The sequence below is a fragment of the Armigeres subalbatus genome, chromosome 3, assembly GCF_024139115.2.
Source record: "Armigeres subalbatus isolate Guangzhou_Male chromosome 3, GZ_Asu_2, whole genome shotgun sequence".
Taxonomy (NCBI): Eukaryota; Metazoa; Arthropoda; class Insecta; order Diptera; family Culicidae; genus Armigeres; species Armigeres subalbatus.
The window spans coordinates 312,415,980-312,437,692 of NC_085141.1; the positions used below are offsets into that span (position 1 = coordinate 312,415,980).

The 21,713-nt window shown below is 47.7% G+C and overlaps 1 protein-coding gene across 2 annotated transcripts in view; it reads right to left on the bottom strand.

The window, feature by feature from the left end:
* Nucleotides 1–21,713, bottom strand: part of LOC134225324 (low-density lipoprotein receptor-related protein 1) — a 701,179-nt gene that overhangs the window by 41,428 nt on the left and 638,038 nt on the right. For both annotated transcript variants that reach the window (XM_062705293.1, XM_062705292.1), the window contains exons 6-12: nt 17,223–17,732; nt 16,011–17,160; nt 14,891–15,880; nt 14,549–14,827; nt 12,417–14,441; nt 12,155–12,362; nt 6,694–11,867 (exon numbers count right to left, since the gene is read on the bottom strand). In XM_062705293.1, coding sequence (XP_062561277.1) covers nt 6,694–11,867; nt 12,155–12,362; nt 12,417–14,441; nt 14,549–14,827; nt 14,891–15,880; nt 16,011–17,160; nt 17,223–17,732 — 10,336 coding nt within the window. The remainder of the gene's footprint in view (nt 1–6,693; nt 11,868–12,154; nt 12,363–12,416; nt 14,442–14,548; nt 14,828–14,890; nt 15,881–16,010; nt 17,161–17,222; nt 17,733–21,713) is intronic.

A 21,713-nucleotide genomic window follows, 5' to 3' on the forward strand; every position in this document is an offset into this window, starting at 1 on the left:
CGGATTGGACTAGTCATCAACACGTCGAAGACGAAGTACATGATAGGTAAAGGTTCAAGATAGGTCAATGTGAGCCACCCACCACGAGTTTCTATCGGTGGTGACGAAATCGAGGTGGTTGAAGAATTCGTGTACTTGGGCTCACTGGTGACCGCCGATAACGATACCAGCAGAGAAATTCGGAGACGCATAGTGGCTGGAAATCGTACGTACTTTGGACTCCGCAAGACGCTTCGATCGAATAGAGTTCGCCGCCGTACCAAACTGACTATCTACAAAACGCTTATAAGACCGGTAGTTCTCTACGGACACGAGACCTGGACGATGCTCGTGGAGGACCAACGCGCAATGGGAGTTTTCGAAAGGAAAGTGTTGCGTACCATCTATGGTGGGGTGCAGATGGTGGACGGTACGTGGAGGAGGCGAATGAACCACGAGTTGCATCAGCTGTTGGGAGAACCATCCATCGTTCACACCGCGAAAATCGGACGACTGCGGTGGGCCGGGCACGTAGCCAGAATGTCGGACAGTAATCCGGTGAAAATGGTTCTCGACAACGATCCGACGGGAACAAGAAGGCGAGGTGCACAGCGGGCAAGGTGGATCTATCAGGTGGAGGACGACTTGCGGACCCTCCGCAGACTGCGTGGTTGGCGAAGTGCAGCCATGGACCGAGCTGAATGGAGAAGTCTTTTATGTGCAGCACAGGCCACTCCGGCCTTAGTCTGATGATAAATAAATAAAACGTATATTTTTGCATTTCTACTATTAGAGCTTTCAGTTCATCGTAAACCGGCACATTGCATTAAAGTATAACCCAAATGATGCCGAAAAACTTTGCGGAAGAAGGCACGTTGCTGGAACGTCCACGAAAAAAGTTATAACGCTTCGAACATTGAGTGTTCAAACCATATGCAAAAAATCGTTTATTCTGCCAACAGTGCCGTACTACGTAGACCAATAATTTAACTGAGTGTTATTTTAAAAATAATTGATCTTATAGGGCTATGGAGCTAATGGGAGCTATCCGGAATTATTTCACAAAGAAAAAAATCCGACAAGAAGGAAGATGAGTTTTGCCCTTCGATTACCATAGGTTGTCCGGTAGTGCTGGCAGAAACATTGATTTCTTGCATATGGTTTGAACAATCAATTTTCGAAACGTAATAACATTTCTTGTAGACCTTCCAACTACGTACCTCCTTCGGCAAAGTCTTTGCGTGTATTGCCTAATTTGTTTTGGAAATATATTTCAAAGAGTGCATGATGAAATACAATAAATTCCAAAATTAACAATTGTGTTTTGTTGTTTATATGATGAAATTCCACATGCGGCTCAGAATTTATGGTGAAACACACTTATGTACCTTCATTTTTTCGATGCGCCTTGAGAAACTGATCATATAATCGTTCGGTTTAAAAAAAAAATTGCATATGCATCGTATGCTTCATGCGCGAACAAAACGCATCTCTGATTTTCATCATTCAGATCTCCATTTTCGTCGTACAGTGACGGTTGATCTTGTTGTTACCTTCAGAAAATAAAAACTTCTATAAGGAAAAATGTCCGATATTTCAAAAATATATTAAGTGACCGTATCATGGTTACTCGTGTTGAATATTATGGTTATTCATGACCAAAAGATTCGTATGTCTGGGTGTGCTAAAATCAATACATTTTTTGTTGTGAATTTTGTTTCGAGCCTGTCGAAACACTAAAAAATAGTCCAATGGAAACCGCAACATATGGTAAAAGACTATAAAAACTGGCCGCATCGAACCATCAAGTTAACTTGTAAAGTTGACATCGGACATAAAAGTCAAATCAATTTAAATTTTGAATTTTTTAATTTTGAAAATTTTAAGGGAACTATTTCCTTTTTCATATCACTGGAAACGTTTCAGATGAAAATAAATTCAATTCTTTCTATGTGCTTGAAAGAGAAAGATTATTGTCAGTAAGATCTCTGAATACACACTGTGACATATCTAATCTATTGAAAAGTATTTTCATTTTCAACATTCTATTTTCATTATTCAGAAAACGAAATCCGTTTTTTTGTCCTGCACTGTATTTAGATCTGTCAAAAATATTGCATTCAATAAGGAATGGTGAAGCTGTTCCGAAAACTTATATACAACATAAATGTAACCGCATGAAACCATAAATATAAATTCAATAATTGTTGTTTGTTATAACGCAGTTGTAAATCGGTAAACCTAAAAACCATGAGTTATAAATAACACTTCCAAGTTACAACTAAAAACAATATTACTCTCAAAATCAAATTGTGTTTTTGTGATTTATGTGCCCTCGCTGTGATGTGATGTATATTAGACATATAATCGCAACCAATAAAAAATAAATTATTAAAGGTAAGAGGAACAATTTCAAGAATATCATTAGCTATTCGTGTCCATTCCTTTCTAAACAAAAATCTGTATTCTGAAGGCATATTTTTGAACGCCATGCAGAAGGTTGTATTGAGGTGTCGGTCTAACACTATTATTTCAAACATTGCTTAGGGTCTGTCTCATTTGGAGAATTAAACTTAAAAGTGACAGTTCAAAAATTAGCAAATAACCCGGTAATAAGAATGGCTGGTGCTGCCCAGCAATTCCAATAAGACATCGATGCAAAATGATTCGATATCTGTCAAAAGTAATCTTGCTATGCGAGCAGGGTTATTTGATAATTATTGAAATGTCACTTTTAAGTTTAATTTCAGTTTAATTATCCAAATGAGACAGAGCCTTAGCTGTTTTATTTAAGTTATACATAGGATGCAAATAAAAAACTTTAAGAAATATGACTTTTCGAAATCCAAAACATAAAACACTTAAGTATAACTGGATCCAAACTCAATGTCACAGTCGAAACAAGTATATAATTTATATACAACATTTCTATTATTTTTTTTATTAGAAGTAAGTTGCAGGTGCTACTTGGGAATCTACAAAACGCTCATTAGACCGGTAGTCCTCTACGGACAATAGACCTGGACGATGCTCATGGAGGTCCAATTGGAGTCTTCGAAAGGAAAGTGCTGCGTACCATCTATGGTGGGGTGCAGATGGCGGACGGTACGTGGAGGAGGCGAATGAACCACGAGTTGCATGAGCTGCTGGGAGAACCATCCATCGTTCACACCGCGAAAATCGGAAGACTGCGGTGGGCCGGGCACGTAGCCAGAATGTCGGACAGTAACCCGGTGAAAATGGTTCTCGACAACGATCCGACGGGCACAAGAAGGCGAGGTACACAGCGGGCAAGGTGGATCGATCAGGTGGAAGATGACTTGCGGACCCTCCGTAGACTGCGTGGTTGGCGACGTGTAGCCATGAACCGAGCCGAATGCAGAAGACTCTTATATACCGCACAGGCCACTTCGGCCTTAGTCTGAATAAATAATAATAATGAGCCGGACCAAAACATTACATTTGCTGGATAGCTACGTGCGCTACGATGATTTATTCGGCAAAAACACTGTTCGCCAAAGTCAGACTGCTGCTGCGGAAACTTGGTTCATCGGAGCACGGGAGGCACACCAGTTACATCCTTCCTAAAAGTCCCAACGAAATTACGTTCGACGACACAGTCAACAAATTGAAAAGCTTGTTTGGCACGCCAGAGTCTGTTATCAGCAGACGGTATCGGTGCTTGCAAGTCACCGAAGACTACAAGAAGTTCGCCTGTAGTTTGAACAAACTGTGTATCGAGCTCAAACTGGGGAAATTATCGGAAAATCATTTCTATTGCCTCGTTTTTGTTTGTAAACTGAAGGCGGAAAAGGAATTAAGATCAGAACGAGATTGCTCAGTCGCATTGAAAAACGGGATGATGTAACTCTGGAGCAAATATCAAATGAGTGTCAGCGGCTTCTTAAGAGCTGAGCAGAATGGAGTTTTCCCATGGTAAAACTGTCAAAACGCACGCAAACGTATCTATTCTGCTCAGCTCTTTAACATCAAGCATGATACGGCAATGATAGAGAAAGCGTCTTTGCCGGCAGGAGTGCAAGCAGTGAAGCATAATCACAAAAACTTCCGTTCCCACAAAGGATCCAACGTAAAACGAAGAAACACGATCCAGTAATCGGAATGGTGCCGGTCCAGCGACGGCGACGCTATGTTGGAGCTGTAGTGCCATGCACTATTCCAAGGACTGCTCGTTCCAAATCCATCGGTGCAAGGAGTGCAAAGAAGTTGAAGTCCCCAAGCATGCTCACAGATGCTTACAGTCCATACACATAGAGGTCTCTACCGGTAGAATCGACTTCTACCGTGAGTGTAGACAGCACCTGGAGCCTTACAGGAGCTTGTAGACACAATGGCTGGATTAGTTTGCATTTCGGGGTATCTGGACGATGTTCTGGTCGGTGGAGTCGACGAAAACGTCTGCGGCCAGATCCAGCAGAGATAGAAGCTATTTTGAACAAGCCAGAACCTACAGACGTTTCCGGAGTTTGCTCGTTCCTGGGGGAACGATATTATGGAAAATTTGTTCCAAGTATGTGAAAACTTCGCTATCTTCTTGATGAGCCTCTAAATGTGGACAGGAAATTCGTTTGGACAGCGGAGTGCGAAAAGTACTTCACCACCTTCAAACAGATCCTCAAGTCTGATTTGCTTTTCACGCACTATAAACCGCAGCTTCCGATAGTACTATCCGCTGACGCATCTTCGGAAGGAGTCGGAGCGACCATCAGCCACAAATTTCCGGATGGGTCGCTGAAAGTAGTCCAGCATGTATCCAGAGCACTGACAGTTGCCGAGCAAGCTTACAGTCTGCCAGATCGTGAAGGACACGCTATCATATTCGCCGTGGTCAAGTTCCACAAGATGCTGTTTAGTCATTTTTATCACGCTAGAATCTGATCGCGCACCCTTGCTTCGAATTTTAGGTTCGAAGAAAGGCATCCCAGTCTACACAGCGAACCGACTACAACGTTGGGTTCTTCAGCTACTTCTCTACGACTTTAACATCGTCTACGTGAACACAGAAAAGTTCGGGAATGCCAACGTTCTCTTCAATAAGCACGTTAAGCCGGAAGAAGACTTCGTCGTAGCCAGCATTATCACGGAGAACGATGTAAGATCGATAGCACTAGATGCAGTTGACGTCTTCCTCTCCATTTCAAGGCGATTCAGCGAGCCACTAGTTCCGACTCTGTCCTCAGAAAGGTGCACAGCTTTATCCAATAAGGTTGGCCGCACTCAAAATCGGTCATACGAGGTCAGAGAGGTTCAGCGGTACTTCGAACTAACTCGTAAAACTCCATTAGAAATAATGTTCGGACGTAAAATACGGACTAGTCTGACCTTGCAAAACAACGAGTTGTCAAGCTCAACCACTTCCCAAAGGGTGATCTAGTCAACGCCAAGGTTCACTCGAACAACCCATGGACATGGGCGCCGGCAATAATTATGGAACGTGTTGGAAGTGTGATGTTCGATTTTTAGGGGAAGACAGGCGGATGCTTCGGTCACATATCAACCAGTTACGTAACCGAAAAAGTTCAGACATTCCGCCACGGGCCACAATTAAGTTACCTTTGGATATACTGCCGAGTGTACTGCTTCAAGAATGAAACCTATCACAACCAGTATCCATTCGGGAGACGCGCCGCAACTAACATTTAATGTTAATTGTAAATGTTATTTCCATTCGCTTAGACCTACGGCTTCAAGCTGAATATGTGTGCTATTCATATATGGTCAAGAACCTCTTTCACCAGCAAATCACCGATCGCTGAAATTATTTTGAGGCAATATTTTCTCGGGTGTCCTGCAAAAGGTGGAATCACGAAAGGTGGAACCACGAAAGGCGGAAACTGAGACCGCATTGTGCTTTCGTGCTGTGCTTCTCTTAGAGTCACGTCTCCACGTTCAGCAATGAGCATTAATAAAAAACAAGAGGTAGAGGGAGTCTCTGAATTCTCCACTTCCTTCTACGAAACAAGGTTTCAAGACCATCCTGCCGAAGCGCGAAAAAAAATTGAAGGAAGCTGGAGGTTTCAGATGTTCTTTCTAACTCAAACATTGAAAATAATTCTTCTCCTATCGAACTGAGCAATCAGTTGGAATTGATTAATGACGAAATTGAGCAAATCGAATCTATACATCTAGCCCAGATGTTTCTATTCATGCGAAGAAGCAATGGATTCCGCCAATTGGGTATCTGTTGCCGAGGGGATCAAGGTTTCATTTCAGATTGCCAGGAAGGGTGACTGTCGCGTTTAGCCGGGATCCTTTGACGATTGCAAACATCTTCTTCAGTATTTAACTGAGAAGCGGCACACATTCTTCAAGTACGACGACAAAACTGAGCGATTGTTCAAAGTAATCTTGAACGGTCTCCCCAGTGATGATAAATCACTGGATGAAATTAAAATTGAAATCCCGCAATTACTTGGATTTGCACTAGTCCAAGTAATTAGGATGGAAAAGAAATCTCAATATGTTACTCCCAGAGGGGTATTTCTCAAATATTTTATTTAGTTCACTACAACAAAAGTGAACTAAATAATATGAAAACTTTGAAAAAGGCCTGTATTATGTCGTGTAGATGAATAATTTGAGACACTGAGAAAAATTTCTTAAATTCAAATTGATAATGGTGACAAACAATTTTGTAGCCCGTCAAAAATTCCCCAGGAGATTGAATATGAACCAATTCGATCCCCGACTCACCTGAACTCGTTATTCTCGCAAGTCCGCTCTCCGCAGTTGTGCTCGTCCGTTCCATCCGGGCAGTCCACATCGCCATCGCAAGCCCAGACCTTGGTAATGCACTTGCCCGAACCGCACTTAAACTGATAGTCGGCACAGGCCGTCACATTGCAACCGAGCTCGTCTTCGCCGTTGTAGCAATCGCGCTTCCCGTCGCAGCGCTTGTGACCATCCAGACAGAACGCGCTGTTATTGCCCGACCGGCTGCACTTAAACTGTGAATTGAAGCACTCGTAATCGTCGCAGCCTTTCTCGTCCGAGTTGTCTCCGCACTGGTTATTGCCGTCGCAAATCGAACTCGGACTGATGCACTTATTATTGTCACACTGAAACTGGCCCGACTCGCAGCTGAACTCCGGGCAATCGTCCGGCTCGTCGCTGTTGTCGCCACAATCGTCCTGCTTGTCGCACTTCCAATAGTACGGGATACACTTGAACGTCGTATTGCACAGGAACTGAGCCGATGAACAATTAGACAAGCAGGTCTTGTTGTCGTTGCCAAGAATAAAGTTATCTGGACAGGCGCATTTATAACCGGCTGGATCAGGTGACAAAAGACAGAGCGTTGAGCAGCCTGCCAGTAGGCAAGGATTTTCTTCGGGTTTCTTCTGTCGATACGGGTGGAAAATCCGGAGATCCATAGGTCGATGAATGGTCTTTATCACGGTACCGCAGTTGTCACCTCGATACTTGTGGCAGAACTCTATAGATTTCGTTTCCCAATCAGTCCAGTAGACACGATCTTCCCACACAGCGATGGCGAACACGTGATGCAGATTCATGCTCGGATGCATATCTCGGTAGAGGATCACTTTTCGGTTACGTCCCTCAAGATCGCTGACAGCAATGAAGTCTTCCCTTGCATCACCCCAGAAGAGTTCGTTTGTCTCGAAACTGATCGTCAGCGCATTCGGCCACCCGAGATGACTTTTGATTAGCATGCTTTGATTTGTTCCGTCCATACCGGCCTTACCGATGTAGGGTTGGTCACCCCAATCCGTCCAGTACATATTCCGGCGGAACGGGTCTAGCACGATTGCCCTTGGCTCCTGGAGGTTGTCCGCGATCAGAATCTTCCGATAGCGTCCATCCAGTTTGGAAATTTCGATCGTGTCCAGACTCTTGTCGCACCAGTACAAATTCTTGGCCACCCAATCGATCGCCAGTCCGTCTGGGTTCTTCAACGTCGACTTGTGCAGAGTTTCAGTTTTGTTTGAAGTCATACACATCCGTTTGATTGAGCTGATCACCGAATTTACGTCAGACCAGTAGTAACATTTGGTTTCCCAATCAAAATCCAGCGCAATAGCGTTGGACAGGTTGTGTGCCAGGATCGTCATTGATCCATTGAGATCAACCTCTCGAACGTAGTATCGATTGGAGAATATAAGTTTTGTGCTTTCCAATGAATCTGCCTTGCAGGTTCCGTTTTCTCGACTCACGTATCCTTCCTGGCACGAGCAATGATACGATCCGTAAGTGTTGATACACACTTGGCTACAGGGTCGATCGAGGCACTCATCCACGTCGTCACACAGATGCTTGTTGATTACGTTTACCTTGAAACCCGCTCGACAGGTGCACTCGTACCCCACTTCTCGATCTTCACACGCATGGGCGCACAGCTCTGGCATCTGTTCGCATTCGTTGATCTGACAAGACTTTTCGTCACTCCAGTCAACGCAATCATTCTGTCCATCGCACAACAATCCACTAGTGATGCATACTCCGCTTTCGCAGCGGAAAAGTTCCGGTCCAGCGCAGATGAGGGTTGTATTCTTGCACAACTGGATATCCTCGTCAGATCCGTCCTCACAATCATTATTTACGTTGCATATTAAATTGTTTGGAATACACTTCTGATTCTTGCAGCGGAACTCATCGGCTTGACAAGTTGTTGCCACGGTGCTTTCACTACAGTCCAGATGTTCATCGGAACCGTCAAGACAATCCGCATCGCCATCGCACACAAACAGTCTATTGATGCATTCTCCGCTGTGGCAAGAGAACGATTCCAAATCGCAACCCACCATCACATTGTCGCAATTTTTCTCATCTGATCCGTCACTGAAACAATCAACCTCTCCATCGCAGGTCCACTTCTTCGGAATACAACGTCCACTTCCCGGACACTGAAATTCCCAGTCCGGGCAAACCCGCTGCTGACAGTGATCACCCTCGTCGGACCCATCGGCACAATCCGGATTATGGTCGCACTGCCAGCTGTTCGGAATACACTCGGAAGAATTCAAACACTGGAACTGATTCGGCTTGCAATGACGCGTACAATTCATCTCATCCGAACTCAAACTCGTGATCGTTCCATCCAAACAGTCATCCTCATTATCACAGCGCCAGTTCTGCGGAATGCAATGGCCATTGTCACACAGAAACTTATCCGCTGGACATGTCGGGGCAACCGAGGCCGTACAGTTCTGTTCATCGCTGTTATCCCAGCAGTCGTTTTCCCCGTCGCATACCCATGAGGCAATGTAGCAGGCCGTTGTGTGTGGACACTGCAGGAAATCTCCCGAATGAATCGCACTGCAGTTTCGGACCTTGGGGCATCCGATCTCATCCGAAGCATCTCCACAGTCAGGATCGTTGTCACAGCGCATCTTTTTCGATATACACAACCCGTTGTTACAGCGGAACTTCGTTTCCGGGTCACACGGACAATTCTGCTCGTCACTGCCATCACCACAGTTCTGAATGTTGTCGCATTTCTGCGATTCTGGAATACAGCGCCGATTCGCGCACAAGAAAAACCCACTCGGACACTGTCTACTGTTGCAGAAGCTCGCCATCTCGTCAGATCCATCAATACAATGCGTAATCTTGTCACATGTTAAGTAAAACGGAATGCATCCACCGACCGAACAGCTAAACTCCTCCGCCGAACAGTGGGACGACAAATTCGGAACACATCGCTTCCCGTCCGTGGCCAAGACTCCCTGTGTGCAGCTGCACTTTATCCTACCGGCGGCATCAATCATACAAACGTCTTCGCAACCTCCATTCAACACACGACAGGGGTCTGCACTGCAGTCTTGATCGATTTTCTGCACAGCTACGATTCCCATCGGTCGAACAATGTCATTCCTCAACCACAGCACATCACTCCCGGAATACTTATTGGCCCTGATCACGGCGTGCAGAATCCAGTCGGTCCAGAACAGTAGATCTCCGTAGACGGCCATTGCGAAGGGATGCTTCGGTGTAGAGTGGGCCAGAACCACACGATTCCGACCATCGTAGTCTGCTCGCTCGATTTTATCGTAACGTGCATCGGCCCAGTATAGTTTCTTCGCTTGGTAATCCAACGTGATCGCGTTCGGCATCCGGATGTCCGTGGTGATGATACTTTCCAAGCCGTAGCCGGAGGGATAGGCACGCTGGATCGACGCCGACAGCGTATTCCAGTTGGTCCAATAGATCATGGCGAGGCACGGTTCGACGGCAATTCCTCGGGGCTTGTCCGTTGGTTTCAGCTTGATCAGTTCCTTGACCATACCGGCGTTGGTCTTGGGGTCGTGCGTTAGGTTGGACATGTCCAGTGAGCGAATGGAAGCTTCGTTGTTGGAAGTCCAGAACAGATGTTTGGTGATTGGATTGTAGGCGAGGCCTTCGACCGTCAACTGTTTGGTAACGAGCTGGCGATGGTCCGATCCGTTGAAGTATACGGAATTGATCGAACTGAACTCGACGTCTGAGTAGTAGATCAGGTTTTGGTCGTAGTCATAGGTGAGAGCGATCGTACTTTTCAGGAAGGTTGAGTTTTGAATCTCCGGGATAGGACCGTTGCGGTTTTGGGAGTCGGTCAGGTGGATACTTTCGATCGCGGAGACACGTGAATAGATCAAGAAACTGTCGTACGGTTCACAAGTTTTGTAGTCGGTGGTGGATACTTTGCCGTGGGAGCAGGCACAGATTGGATGTGTTCCGTTGAACAAACAGAGATGCTCACAGCCGCCGTTATTCGTACCACAGGCGTTAGTTTTTTGTTGTTTTTTCGATGAGAAAATTTTGATATCTTTCATTGGATTACCATCCGCTTCGATCACTGACCAGAAATTCGTGATGTTCTTCACGTTTGCCACCTTGATGTTTCCTCGAACATCGGACCAAAAAATGTTTTCTTCGAACAAATCTAATGCCTGTACGTTGTCCAGAGTGTTGTTCAACAACACTCTCTTCATGTTGCCATCATAATCTACTCTCCAAATACTGTCTGTTTGAACTTCGCACCAATACACGACCTGATTTTCAACATCCAACGTTAAATCGCTGATGATAGAAGACTGGTTGACCAGAATAAACTTCCCCGTGCCATCTAGTCCAGTCCTCCCTATCTTACCCTTTCCAGCGTAGAAAATATAGCCGCCTACCGGATCGACGGCAATCAACTGCGGACTCTCCACATTCGACGCCACCACGTACCGCATCAAACCATCCAATCGTGCAACTTCAATCAGGTTCCTCTTCTGATCCGTCCAGTAGATATTATCCGCCACCCAATCAACTGCAATACCTCCCAACCAGTCCAGGGAATTACCGTCCACTACCTGTTCAAAGTTGTTGACAATCACCGATCTCTCGCTGCCATCACGCTTGATCTTCGTAATTGACCCCCGATCACTATCTGCGATGAACACGAAGTCACTCTTCGCATGGTAATCGATTCCAGTGGCAAGCGAGATCTTCTGCAGTGGCCCAAGCACAACCTCCCTCTGATCCAGTGCCTTACCCACCGGAAGCCCCTTCAGCTGATGACCGATCGAGTACATCAAAAAGCTATCGATTCCGACACACCGCGACGCGTCTTGCGGGTCCTTCCGGTAGCCCATGGCGCACTTACAGGTATGAGTCTGACCGGACAGTGGAACGCACAGATGTTGACAACCACCTCCGCCGCTTTGACGACACGAGTTGGTCCCGTTTTGCGCCCCCGGATGGTACATCCGGATGGCGTTCACACCGCCGGTGTTATTCCGAACCACTTCCGGGCTCTTGCAGGCATCCTTGTTGCACCGCACGATCCGGCTGTCGAACCCATCGTCAAAGTAGATGTGCTCCCGGTAGATGGTCATGGTGCTGATCGGGTGCGACCCGATGGCGCCCAGCACTTCGGTGATCTGGAATGGAAAGCGATCGTGTCATTAATTAAATGGAATAGCGCGAAGTGTTTCTAACCCAGTTTCTAGTTCATCATTTTGCATACTCATTAATAAAAAAAGGAAACAATAAACAATCACATCACAGCTAATAAACCTGCAAGGAGATAGTTGTTTGTCATCCACACAATCTCGTTTGTTCTGGGCACATGAAGCGAGCATTTCGAGTTCTTGATTTTCCGCGGCGTTTTAAAACTCAAACGGCATTCAATAGCTATGTCAGCAACATATATCCCATTATCACTCACCTGTCCACTTTCAATGTCGTAGTAGTAAATCTCGCCCAGTTTGGAAGTGATGTAGTACAACCGTTCTGTTGCAAAGTCCAGCACCAAGCTCTCCATTGGGTAGAATGTGGAATTGCTGATCAGCTTCTTTTCCGAACCGTCCATTCGACTGGAGTACAGCTCGTACAGTTTTGGCGACTCGCTCGTGGTTGCAAAGTACAGAACTCCCCTGAAAAGATCAATCGTTTGTGAAATATCTCTTACGATGTGCAAGAAAACTTACTTGGACGGATGTACCACCAGGCTGTTGACCATCGACAGGTCCGTCAAAATCTCCGTCATATATTCTCCCTTCATGTTGCACGCCAAGATGCGGCTCGTGATGTCCGTGCCCGTTGACACGTACAGCAGCTTTGAGATCCAGTCAACCGCGAACCCTAACGAATGGGCAATGTCTGTGTCCAGTATCGTTTCGATGGGTCCCGTTGCCAGGTCCGATGACTTGATTTCGTTCAGCTGGATGTCGTTCCAAAACAGTCTACCCTCCGATATGTCGTAGTCCAGCACGGCCGGCTGGACCACTTGCGTCTGGTGACTGATTGTGGGGATCGTATAATGGTTCGGCTGTTGCAGATCGACGCCTCGAATTTCCGTTGACATGACGAACAGAAGGATCTCTTCGTTTTGGACACACCGTTTTTTGTCCGTGTCTAGTCGCATCACATGCGGACAAGCACACTGGTAGGTCTGATTAACGCTAAGAAGGCACAAGTGTGAGCAACCACCGTTGCTTTGGGCGCATGGGTTGTTTGTGCGATCGTTTGGTTGTCTACTGGAATGTAGGATTTGTATGCCGAATGGTTGGCTTTGTGTGCGCTGGATAACGGTTACATCCGTTCCGTTCCATTTGTTGGCCCTTATCACTGAATTCGTACGCCAATCCGTCCAGTAAACGTAGTTGTCAAAAAGGGTTATGCTGAAAGGATGCGAGAGGACTTCCTGGTCTTTAATAACCAGATGATGATCTTGGCCATTGTAGTTGATCGTGTGGATCGAATCCGAGCGCGCATCTATCCAGTAAACACGTTTCAGGACGTAATCCAGCGTGATACCATTCGGCCAACCTCCATCAGAGCCAACGTATTTGATAGTGGTGCGATCCTCGCCTGCCATTGTGCACCGTTCCAGTCTGGGAGCGCCTTCCTCCCAATCCGTCCAGAAGAGAAGCCCCTCCATGGGATCCAACGCGATCGCCCTAGGGTTCACCATGTCTCCGGCAACCAACGTGCGGCGGTAACTTCCGTTGGTTTTCGCAACCTCGATCTGATCGAGATTGCTATCGATCCAGTACAGGTTCATCCCTATCCAGTCGACTGCCAATCCTTCGGCCGTTGATAAACCGGATTGTACGACGGCTTCCACGTTGCTTAACGAGTCTCCGGTCAGTGTTCCTCGAAAGATCTTGTCATCGATCACGTCCGTCCAAAAGATCTGTACTGATTCGTTACCCCAGAGGAAATCCAGAGCAATGGTATTCCTGAGTGAGGTGTAGAAGTTTTTTACGGCCAGCGTATTCAAATCAACTCCTCTAATTTCTTGTCGATTGCTAAAGATCACGTGCGGAGCATCCGGGTTGTTGCTCCGGCAAGTAAAATTGTCGTATGTCAACGTGTAACCTTCTTTGCAACTGCATTTGTAGTGTTTTGAATCAGGAGTACAAATCTGAGAGCACGTTCCCCAATGTTCGCAAGCGTGATCAACCTTGCAGTCTTTCAGATTGGGCTGAAGAAATAAATGCTCTGGGCAGGAGCATACGAACCCTTCCGGTGCATTGTGACAAGTATGCGAGCATTCCCGGGTGACTTTGTCGCATAGCTGATCTTTGCAACGAAACCCCTCGTCCGTATTATCGGGACAGTCCATGCGTCCATCACACAGCTGGTCGACCTTAATGCAGACGTTCGTTGGCCGACATATCCTGTCTGGATAAAGGCAAGCCGTAGGAAGCGTAGCATTCTGACACAGTTTTTGATAGTGTTCGGTGCAGTTCTTGTCAGTGCCACAATACTGTTTTGCTTCTTGCTTGCACGAGGCCAGCTTCACTTCATCTGCGGTCAACATGGGCTCTGCTGGCATTATGGTTGTTCCGCTGAAGCTTCCGTTCATCGGTTGATCACATCCGCTGAATGCGTTCAAGCAGTTCAACTTGGGATCGCACATCTGCGATCGATCAATGCAACCGTAAGGGCTACAGAAGAATTCGTTCGGTTTGCATTCCACGTCGCACTGAGCCTCGTCCGAGTGGTCACTGAAATAGAAACGCTGTTGTAAGATATTCGATTACTTCACTTTACACCAGAAAAGAACACAAAATGCATCTAAGCGAATGACTTCGCGTAGATTAGTTGAACCTACCCACAGTTGTTCTCTCCATCGCAGAGCTGACCGAACGGAATGCAAACTCCGTTCAAGCACTCGAACTCGAACTCATCGCACTTGTGACAGTGTGGTGGTTCGTCGGACAAGTCGCTCGGACCGCAATCTGGATGCCGATCGCACACCCACGCCTTCGGAATGCAGCGTCGACTGTTTTCGCACTGAAAAAAGTTATCCAAGCAAGTTATGTTCGAACAGTGTGCGTAGTCTTCATCCGTCTCGTCGATGCAGTTCACCGTGCCATCGCACACCAACGATCTGCCGGGATTGATCACTAGATCAGTTTATAAATTGAAGAATTTTCTCGAATCTTTGACTCACCTGTTTATGCATCTTTGGTCATCACATTTGAAATTGTGTTCCAAGTCACAGTTCGGGTTGCAAGGTCCATCTGGGGTTTGCTCTTCGTCGCTACCATCATCACAGTCACGATCATCATCGCAAGTGAATCTCTGATCGATACACTGGACTCCATTCTTACACAGAAAGTTCGTTTCATTGGGACACTTCATCGGGGGAGTTTTAACACTCGCGACCGGTACACAGGCGGTTTGATTTTCATTCAGCACAAACGATTCCTCGCAGACGCAACTTGGTCGCAGTGGAGTGTTGATACAAATCCCCGGACATCCATCGTCACAGAGTTGCTGGTGATTGCTGTTGTACTGGGTGAGGTTGTCAAATATCTTAAGACCAGACAGACGTGGTTTCACCACCGCGATCGTATCGGTGTATCGCGGATCGCTAACATTTAATCGTTCAATGTTTCCCTTCACGTTATCGGAAAAGTAGATCTGCTGTTTGTATATTCCGATCGTCACTGGATAGTGATTGCCCGCCATGCCGTCGTACAACAGAGTTCTATCCTGTCCGTCCAGGGTGACACTCTCGATCAATCCTGTCCTTGAGTCGCACCAATACAATCGCTTTTGGATCTGATCTAGTACCAGCCCGCTGGGCCAGATCATCGGTCGGATTCGTGCATCGACCAGCGTATCCCGCCGGTTCCCATCCATCCAAGACCACTCGATTTTGGCATCGTCGGGAGCCCACGAGGACCAATACATCATACCTTTCTTCGGGTCCAGTGCGATCGCTTGAGGCCGAACCAGATCGCGAAGTACAACGTGAGCGATTCGTCTGGCGCCCAATTTGAGCACCGTTATGTGTCCCCGTTCCGCATTGGTGTAGAAGAGATTATTGCCGACCCAGTCATAGCCGAGCCCATCACAGGATCCTTCCGCTTCCCATAGTTTTTCGCGACCTGTGCCATCCAATTTCTGGCTCTCGATTGAAAACTTCGGTTGCAGTCTAGGGAAAGGGAGGAAGAGGATTTGTATTGTGAAATAAGTTTTCTGTGGTAAGTAAAGTACCATTACAAAAATCTTTGAAAATCTGGTCCAGTGTCAGTGTCCCAGTAATAAAACATCAATATACTCACTTGTCATGATGCGCAAAGTAGAGCAGCTGGTCCTCGATGTGGTAATCGAAGGTGATATCCCGCCCAATATCGGACACCGGGACGATCGCCTCCTGTGATTTAATCCCCAGCGGGATCCCTCGGATCATTCCGGGGTTCGACTTGGCGTAGATGAGGAACGTTGGCCGTTTGATTAGAACGCACTGAGTCTTCGACTTTAACCGATAGCCCGGGGAGCACATACACAGTCCGATAGCCACCGATTTCTTCCACACCGGGATGCACAGATGGTCGCATCCGCCGTTCTGCCGCCGGCAGGGATGTGCCGTCTCCGGTTGCTTCTGTCGGTGAAAGATGTGCAAGTGAAACGCCCGAGCGATATCCGTAGCGACGAGTTTCGCCTCCGCTGTAAACTTATCGATCGCTACTATCGATCGATTTTTCCATGATGCTAAAAAAATAGTCGACTCGAATACATTTACGGTGTGGATTGATTGCAGATTGATCATGAAATTTGCCGACTTTTTCAGAAACCACCGATTGTTACCGTCGTAATCGACCCGTTCGATCGAGTCCAGATAGGTATCCACCCAGTACGTATGTTGCAGAGCCAGATCCAACGCGACGCCATGCGGATAGACGATCTTCTTCAGCACGATCGATGTACGGTTGCTTCCATCGAGAAAGGACCGCTCAACGCTAGCCAACGATTTGCCCCATTTAGTAAAGAAGAGAAACCCCACGGTCGGATCTAAAGCCATCCCCCGAGGTTTCATGAGATCATTTTCCAGGACTATCGTACAGTGCTGCATGATGGCCGAACAGACGAATATGATTTCCCGCTGATCGTCGAGAAAGTACCAATTCCCGGATATCCAATCTATGCTAACCTGGTCGACGGAATCTATGTTAGGGAACAAGTCAGGCAGTGGCATTTCCCATGTATGAGTTACATTGTCCACATTGTAGCATTCGAAGCGGGTTGTCGTTGCGGATCGAATCAGGCATATCGTTCGATTTCGATGGTACATTTCTAGCACTCGTATGTTGTTAAGCGCCAGCTTTATGCTAGATGAATTTTCGTTGGTTACTACGGAACCGTTGATCACAGGAAATTTCTGCACATCGGTTGATGTGGCAAATAGGAGGGACATCGGTTCCTCCTTCGGCGCTGGAAGAAGAATATGACGCAAATTATGAAATACCCAATTCAGACGACTAACCAGAACCTACTATTGATGGCAAGGCACTTATTGTCGATCCGGATGTACCCGCTGGCGCAGGTACACTTATACGACCCCGGCAGGTTCTTACACGTTTGATCACAGATTCCCTCGATCTTACACTCGTCAAAATCCTCGCACACACTCCCATTCGGTTGACTTCCTTTGGCACAGAAACATTTGGGACCGTTCGGCGTTTGCCGGCAGTCGAAGGAACATTGCAGCGTATCGCACTCGGAGGTGTTATTTTTCGGACAGCGCAGCTCGTCGTTCGAGCAGTCCCACACTCCGTCGCAGAATTTATCTATATCTAGACACTTGCCGTTGCTGCAAACGGTTTGCGTCGGAAGACAGTGCTTCGAGCTGCGGCACAGTTCCGCATCCTCGTCCGAGACGTCGATGGTGCGAAATTTCTCCACTACTCCGCAGTCGGCATCCCCGTCGCAGGTCCAGCTCCGGGGGATGCATTTGTTCGTTAGTTTGCACTGGAACTGTTCCTCTTTGCACTGATGTGCTATATCTGAAACGAAAAATAGGAAGGAGAAGGAATGTTATTTGAAAGAGGAAATATTCTACCGGTACTCGCATATCAGTTCCATTTGAGTTTTTGTCATTTTTTATTAAACTCCGTGAATACCGTTTTGACTCAGATTTCGGACATAACTCATTCTGAACACTCGCTTTTAAATTGCCGTTTTGTCTTTATTCCTGTAATTTTCTCCATAGGAGCTTGATTTCGTTTGTAATCTTGATCCTCAGTACGGAAAACCGATAAAAATTTCATTGTTAGGGCGCTAAAACGCCAATGTTTGTTATATGAGTCATGTTTGAGATTTGAGTCAAAACGGTAGTATCCAATTTCATCATAGCATAGGCAGCAGGGACTATGTCCAAGGGCTTGACGATCCCTCCCCAGGCCATCTACGAGTTGTGGTGCCTGCCTAGGATGTGGTGGGGTTTTACTGTGGGTTCTGTTAAATTTTTATAAAAGCTGCTCCTGCAAGTAGGCTCCTCCAAAGCGACCGTGTGCCGCTCAAAGCGCTTTAGCCCAAGTCCTGATGTTAGGTGGGACGCTAAACAGAGGTGACACGACGGCTCTCCGACGATACAGGAGGTTTGCGCTGGCCCAATAAGCCGCCTATAAAAACAATCATTACGAACGACATAGAAGATAATACGACTCGATACAATCGGCAACGACCTAGGCGACGAATAAAGAATCACGATTGGAAGCTTGGAACATGGAACTGCAAGTCGCTAGGCTTCGCAGGTTGCGACAGGATAATCTACGATGAATACCATCAACGCAACGTCGACGTCGTAGCGCTGCAGGAAATCTGCTGGACAGGATAGAAAGTGTGGAAAAGCAGGCATCGAGCGGATACCTTCTACCAAAGCTGTGGCACCACCGACGAGCTGGGAACCGGCTTCACAGTTTTGAAAAGATGAGCCAACGCGTGATTGGGTTGCAGCCAATCAACGCAAGGATGCGCAAGCTGAGGATAAAAGGTCGTTTCTTCCACTATAGCAGCGGTTCTCAACTTTTTTCTTGAGAGATACCCCTTGAAACTAATCTACCATCGAGGTACCCCCTTTTTATATTTTCGCTGTAAATGAAAATAAGCGTATTTCATAAGATATATTAAAAACAAACCACAAAACTAAATAAAGTTTTCATTATTCCGTGAAACTTTCTGATTCAAATTGGTTTTATACGTCAAGCCTCCCACAAGACTTTTAGAGGCTTCCGAGCCTTTAGGAGGCTTCCGAGCCTCTTGAAAGGAATCTTCCGAGCCTCTTGAAAGGAGGCTTCCGAGCCTCTTGAAAGGAGGCTTCCGAGCCTCTTAAAAGGAGGCTTCTGAGCCTCTTGAAAGGAGGCTTCTGAGCCTCTTGAAAGGAGGCTTCTGAGCCTCTTGAAAGGAGGCTTCTGAGCCTCTTGAAAGGAGGCTTCTGAGCCTCTTGAAAGGAGGCTTCTGAGCCTCTTGAAAGGAGGCTTGAGCCTCTTGAAAGGAGGCTTCCAGGCCTCTTGGAAGGAGGCTTCTGAGCCTCTTGAAAGGAGGCTTCTGAGCCTCTTGAAAGGAGGCCTGGAGCCTCTTGAAAGGAGGCTTCTGAGCCTCTTGAAGAAGGCCTGAGCCTCTTGAAAGGAGGCTTCCGAGAGCCTCTTGAACGGTGGCTTCCGAGAGCCTCTCGAAGGGGGGCTTCCGAGAGCCTCTTGAAAGGGGGCGTCCGAGCGCCTCTTGAAGGGAGGCTTGTGAGAGCCTCTTGAAAGGAGGCTTCCGAGAGCCTCTTGAAAGGAGGCCTGAGAGCCTCTTGAAAGGAGGCGTCGGAGAGCCTCTTGAAAGGAGGCGTCGGAGAGCCTCTTGAAAGGAGGCGTCGGAGAGCCTCTTGAAAGGAGGCTTCGGAGAGCCTCTTGAAAGGAGGCGTCGGAGAGCCTCTTGAAAGGAGGCGTCTGAGAGCCTCTTGAAAGGAGGCCTGAGAGCCTCTTGAAAGGAGGCTTCTGAGAGCCTCTTGAAAGGAGGCCTGAGAGCCTCTTGAAAGGAGGCCTGAGAGCCTCTTGAAAGGAGGCTTCTGAGAGCCTCTTGAAAGGAGGCTTCCGAGAGCCTCTTGAAAGGAGGCCTGAGAGCCTCCTCTTGAAAGGAGGCTCCCGAGAGCCTCTTGAAAGGAGGCTTCCGAGCCTCTTGAAAGGAGGCTCCCGAGAGCCTCTTGAAAGGAGGCTCCCGAGAGCCTCTTGAAAGGAGGCTCCCGAGAGCCTCTTGAAAGGAGGCTCCCGAGAGCCTCTTGAAAGGAGGCTCCCGAGAGCCTCTTGAAAGGAGGCTCCCGAGCCTCTTGAAAGGAGGCTCCCGAGAGCCTCTTGAAAGGAGGCCTGAGAGCCTCTTGAAAGGAGGCTTCCTGAGAGCCTCTTGAAAGGAGGCCTGAGAGCCTCTTGAAAGGAGGCCTGAGAGCCTCTTGAAAGGAGGCCTGAGAGCCCTCTTGAAAGGAGGCTTCTGAGAGCCTCTTGAAAGGAGGCTCTGAGAGCCTCTTGAAAGGGAGGCCTGAGAGCCTCTTGAAAGGAGGCTTCCGAGAGCCTCTTGAAAGGAGGCCTGAGAGCCTCTTGAAAGGAGGCCTGAGAGCCTCTTGAAAGGAGGCTTCCTGAGAGCCTCTTGAAAGGAGGCTCTGAGAGCCTCTTGAAAGGAGGCTTCTGAGAGCCTCTTGAAAGGAGGCCTGAGAGCCTCTTGAAAGGAGGCTTCCTGAGAGCCTCTTGAAAGGAGGCTCTGAGAGCCTCTTGAAAGGAGGCTGGAGAGCCTCTTGAAAGGAGGCTTCCTGAGAGCCTCTTGAAAGGAGGCTTCTGAGAGCCTCTTGAAAGGAGGCCTGAGGCCTCTTGAAAGGAGGCTTCTGAGAGCCTCTTGAAAGGAGGCTTCTGAGCCTCTTGAAAGGAGGCTTCTGAGCCTCTTGAAAGGAGGCTTCTGAGGCCTCTTGAAAGGAGACTTCTGAGCCTCTTGAAAGGAGGCTTCCAGGCCTCTTGAAGGAGACTGGAGCCTCTTGAAAGGAGGCTGGAGCCTCTTGAAAGGAGGCTTCTGAGCCTCTTGAAAGGGAGGCCTGAGCCTCTTGAAGGGAGGCTTCTGGAGCCTCTTGAAAGGAGGCTTCTGAGCCTCTTGAAAGGAGGCTCTGAGCCTCTTGAAAGGAGGCTTCTGGGCCTCTTGAAAGGAGGCTTCTGAGCCTCTTGAAAGGAGGCTTCCAGGCCTCTTGAAAGGAGGCTTCCAGGCCTCTTGAAAGGAGGCTTCCAGGCCTCTTGAAAGGAGGCTGAGCCTCTTGGAAGGAGGCTTCTGAGCCTCTTGGAGGAGGCTCTGAGCCTCTTGGAAGGAGGCTTGAGGCCTCTTGGAAGGAGGCTTCTGAGCCTCTTGGAAGGAGGCTTCTGAGGCCTCTTGAAGGAGGCTTGAGCCTCTTGGAAAGGAGGCTCGAGCCTCTTGAAAGGAGGCTCTGAGGCCTCTTGAAGGAGGCTTCCGGGCCTCTTGAAAGGAGGCTTCTGAGCCTCTTGAAAGGAGGCTGGAGCCTCTTGAAGGAGGCTCTGAGCCTCTTGAAAGGAGGCTTCCAGGCCTCTTGAAAGGAGGCTCTGAGGCCTCTTGAAAGGAGGCTTCCAGGCCTCTTGAAAGGAGGCCTGAGCCTCTTGAAGGAGGCTTGAGCCTCTTGAAAGGAGGCTTCCAGGCCTCTTGAAAGGAGGCTTCTGGAGCCTCTTGAAAGGAGGCCTGAGCCTCTTGAAAGGAGGCTTCCTGAGCCTCTTGAAAGGAGGCTTCTGAGCCTCTTGAAAGGAGGCTCTGAGCCTCTTGAAAGGAGGCTCTGAGCCTCTTGAAAGGAGGCTTCCAAGCCTCTTGAAAGGAGGCCTGAGCCTCTTGAAAGGAGGCCTGAGCCTCTTGAAAGGAGGCCTGAGCCTCTTGAAAGGAGGCTTCCAGGCCTCTTGAAAGGAGGCTTCCAGGCCTCTTGAAAGGAGGCTCTGAGCCTCTTGAAAGGAGGCTTCGAGCCTCTT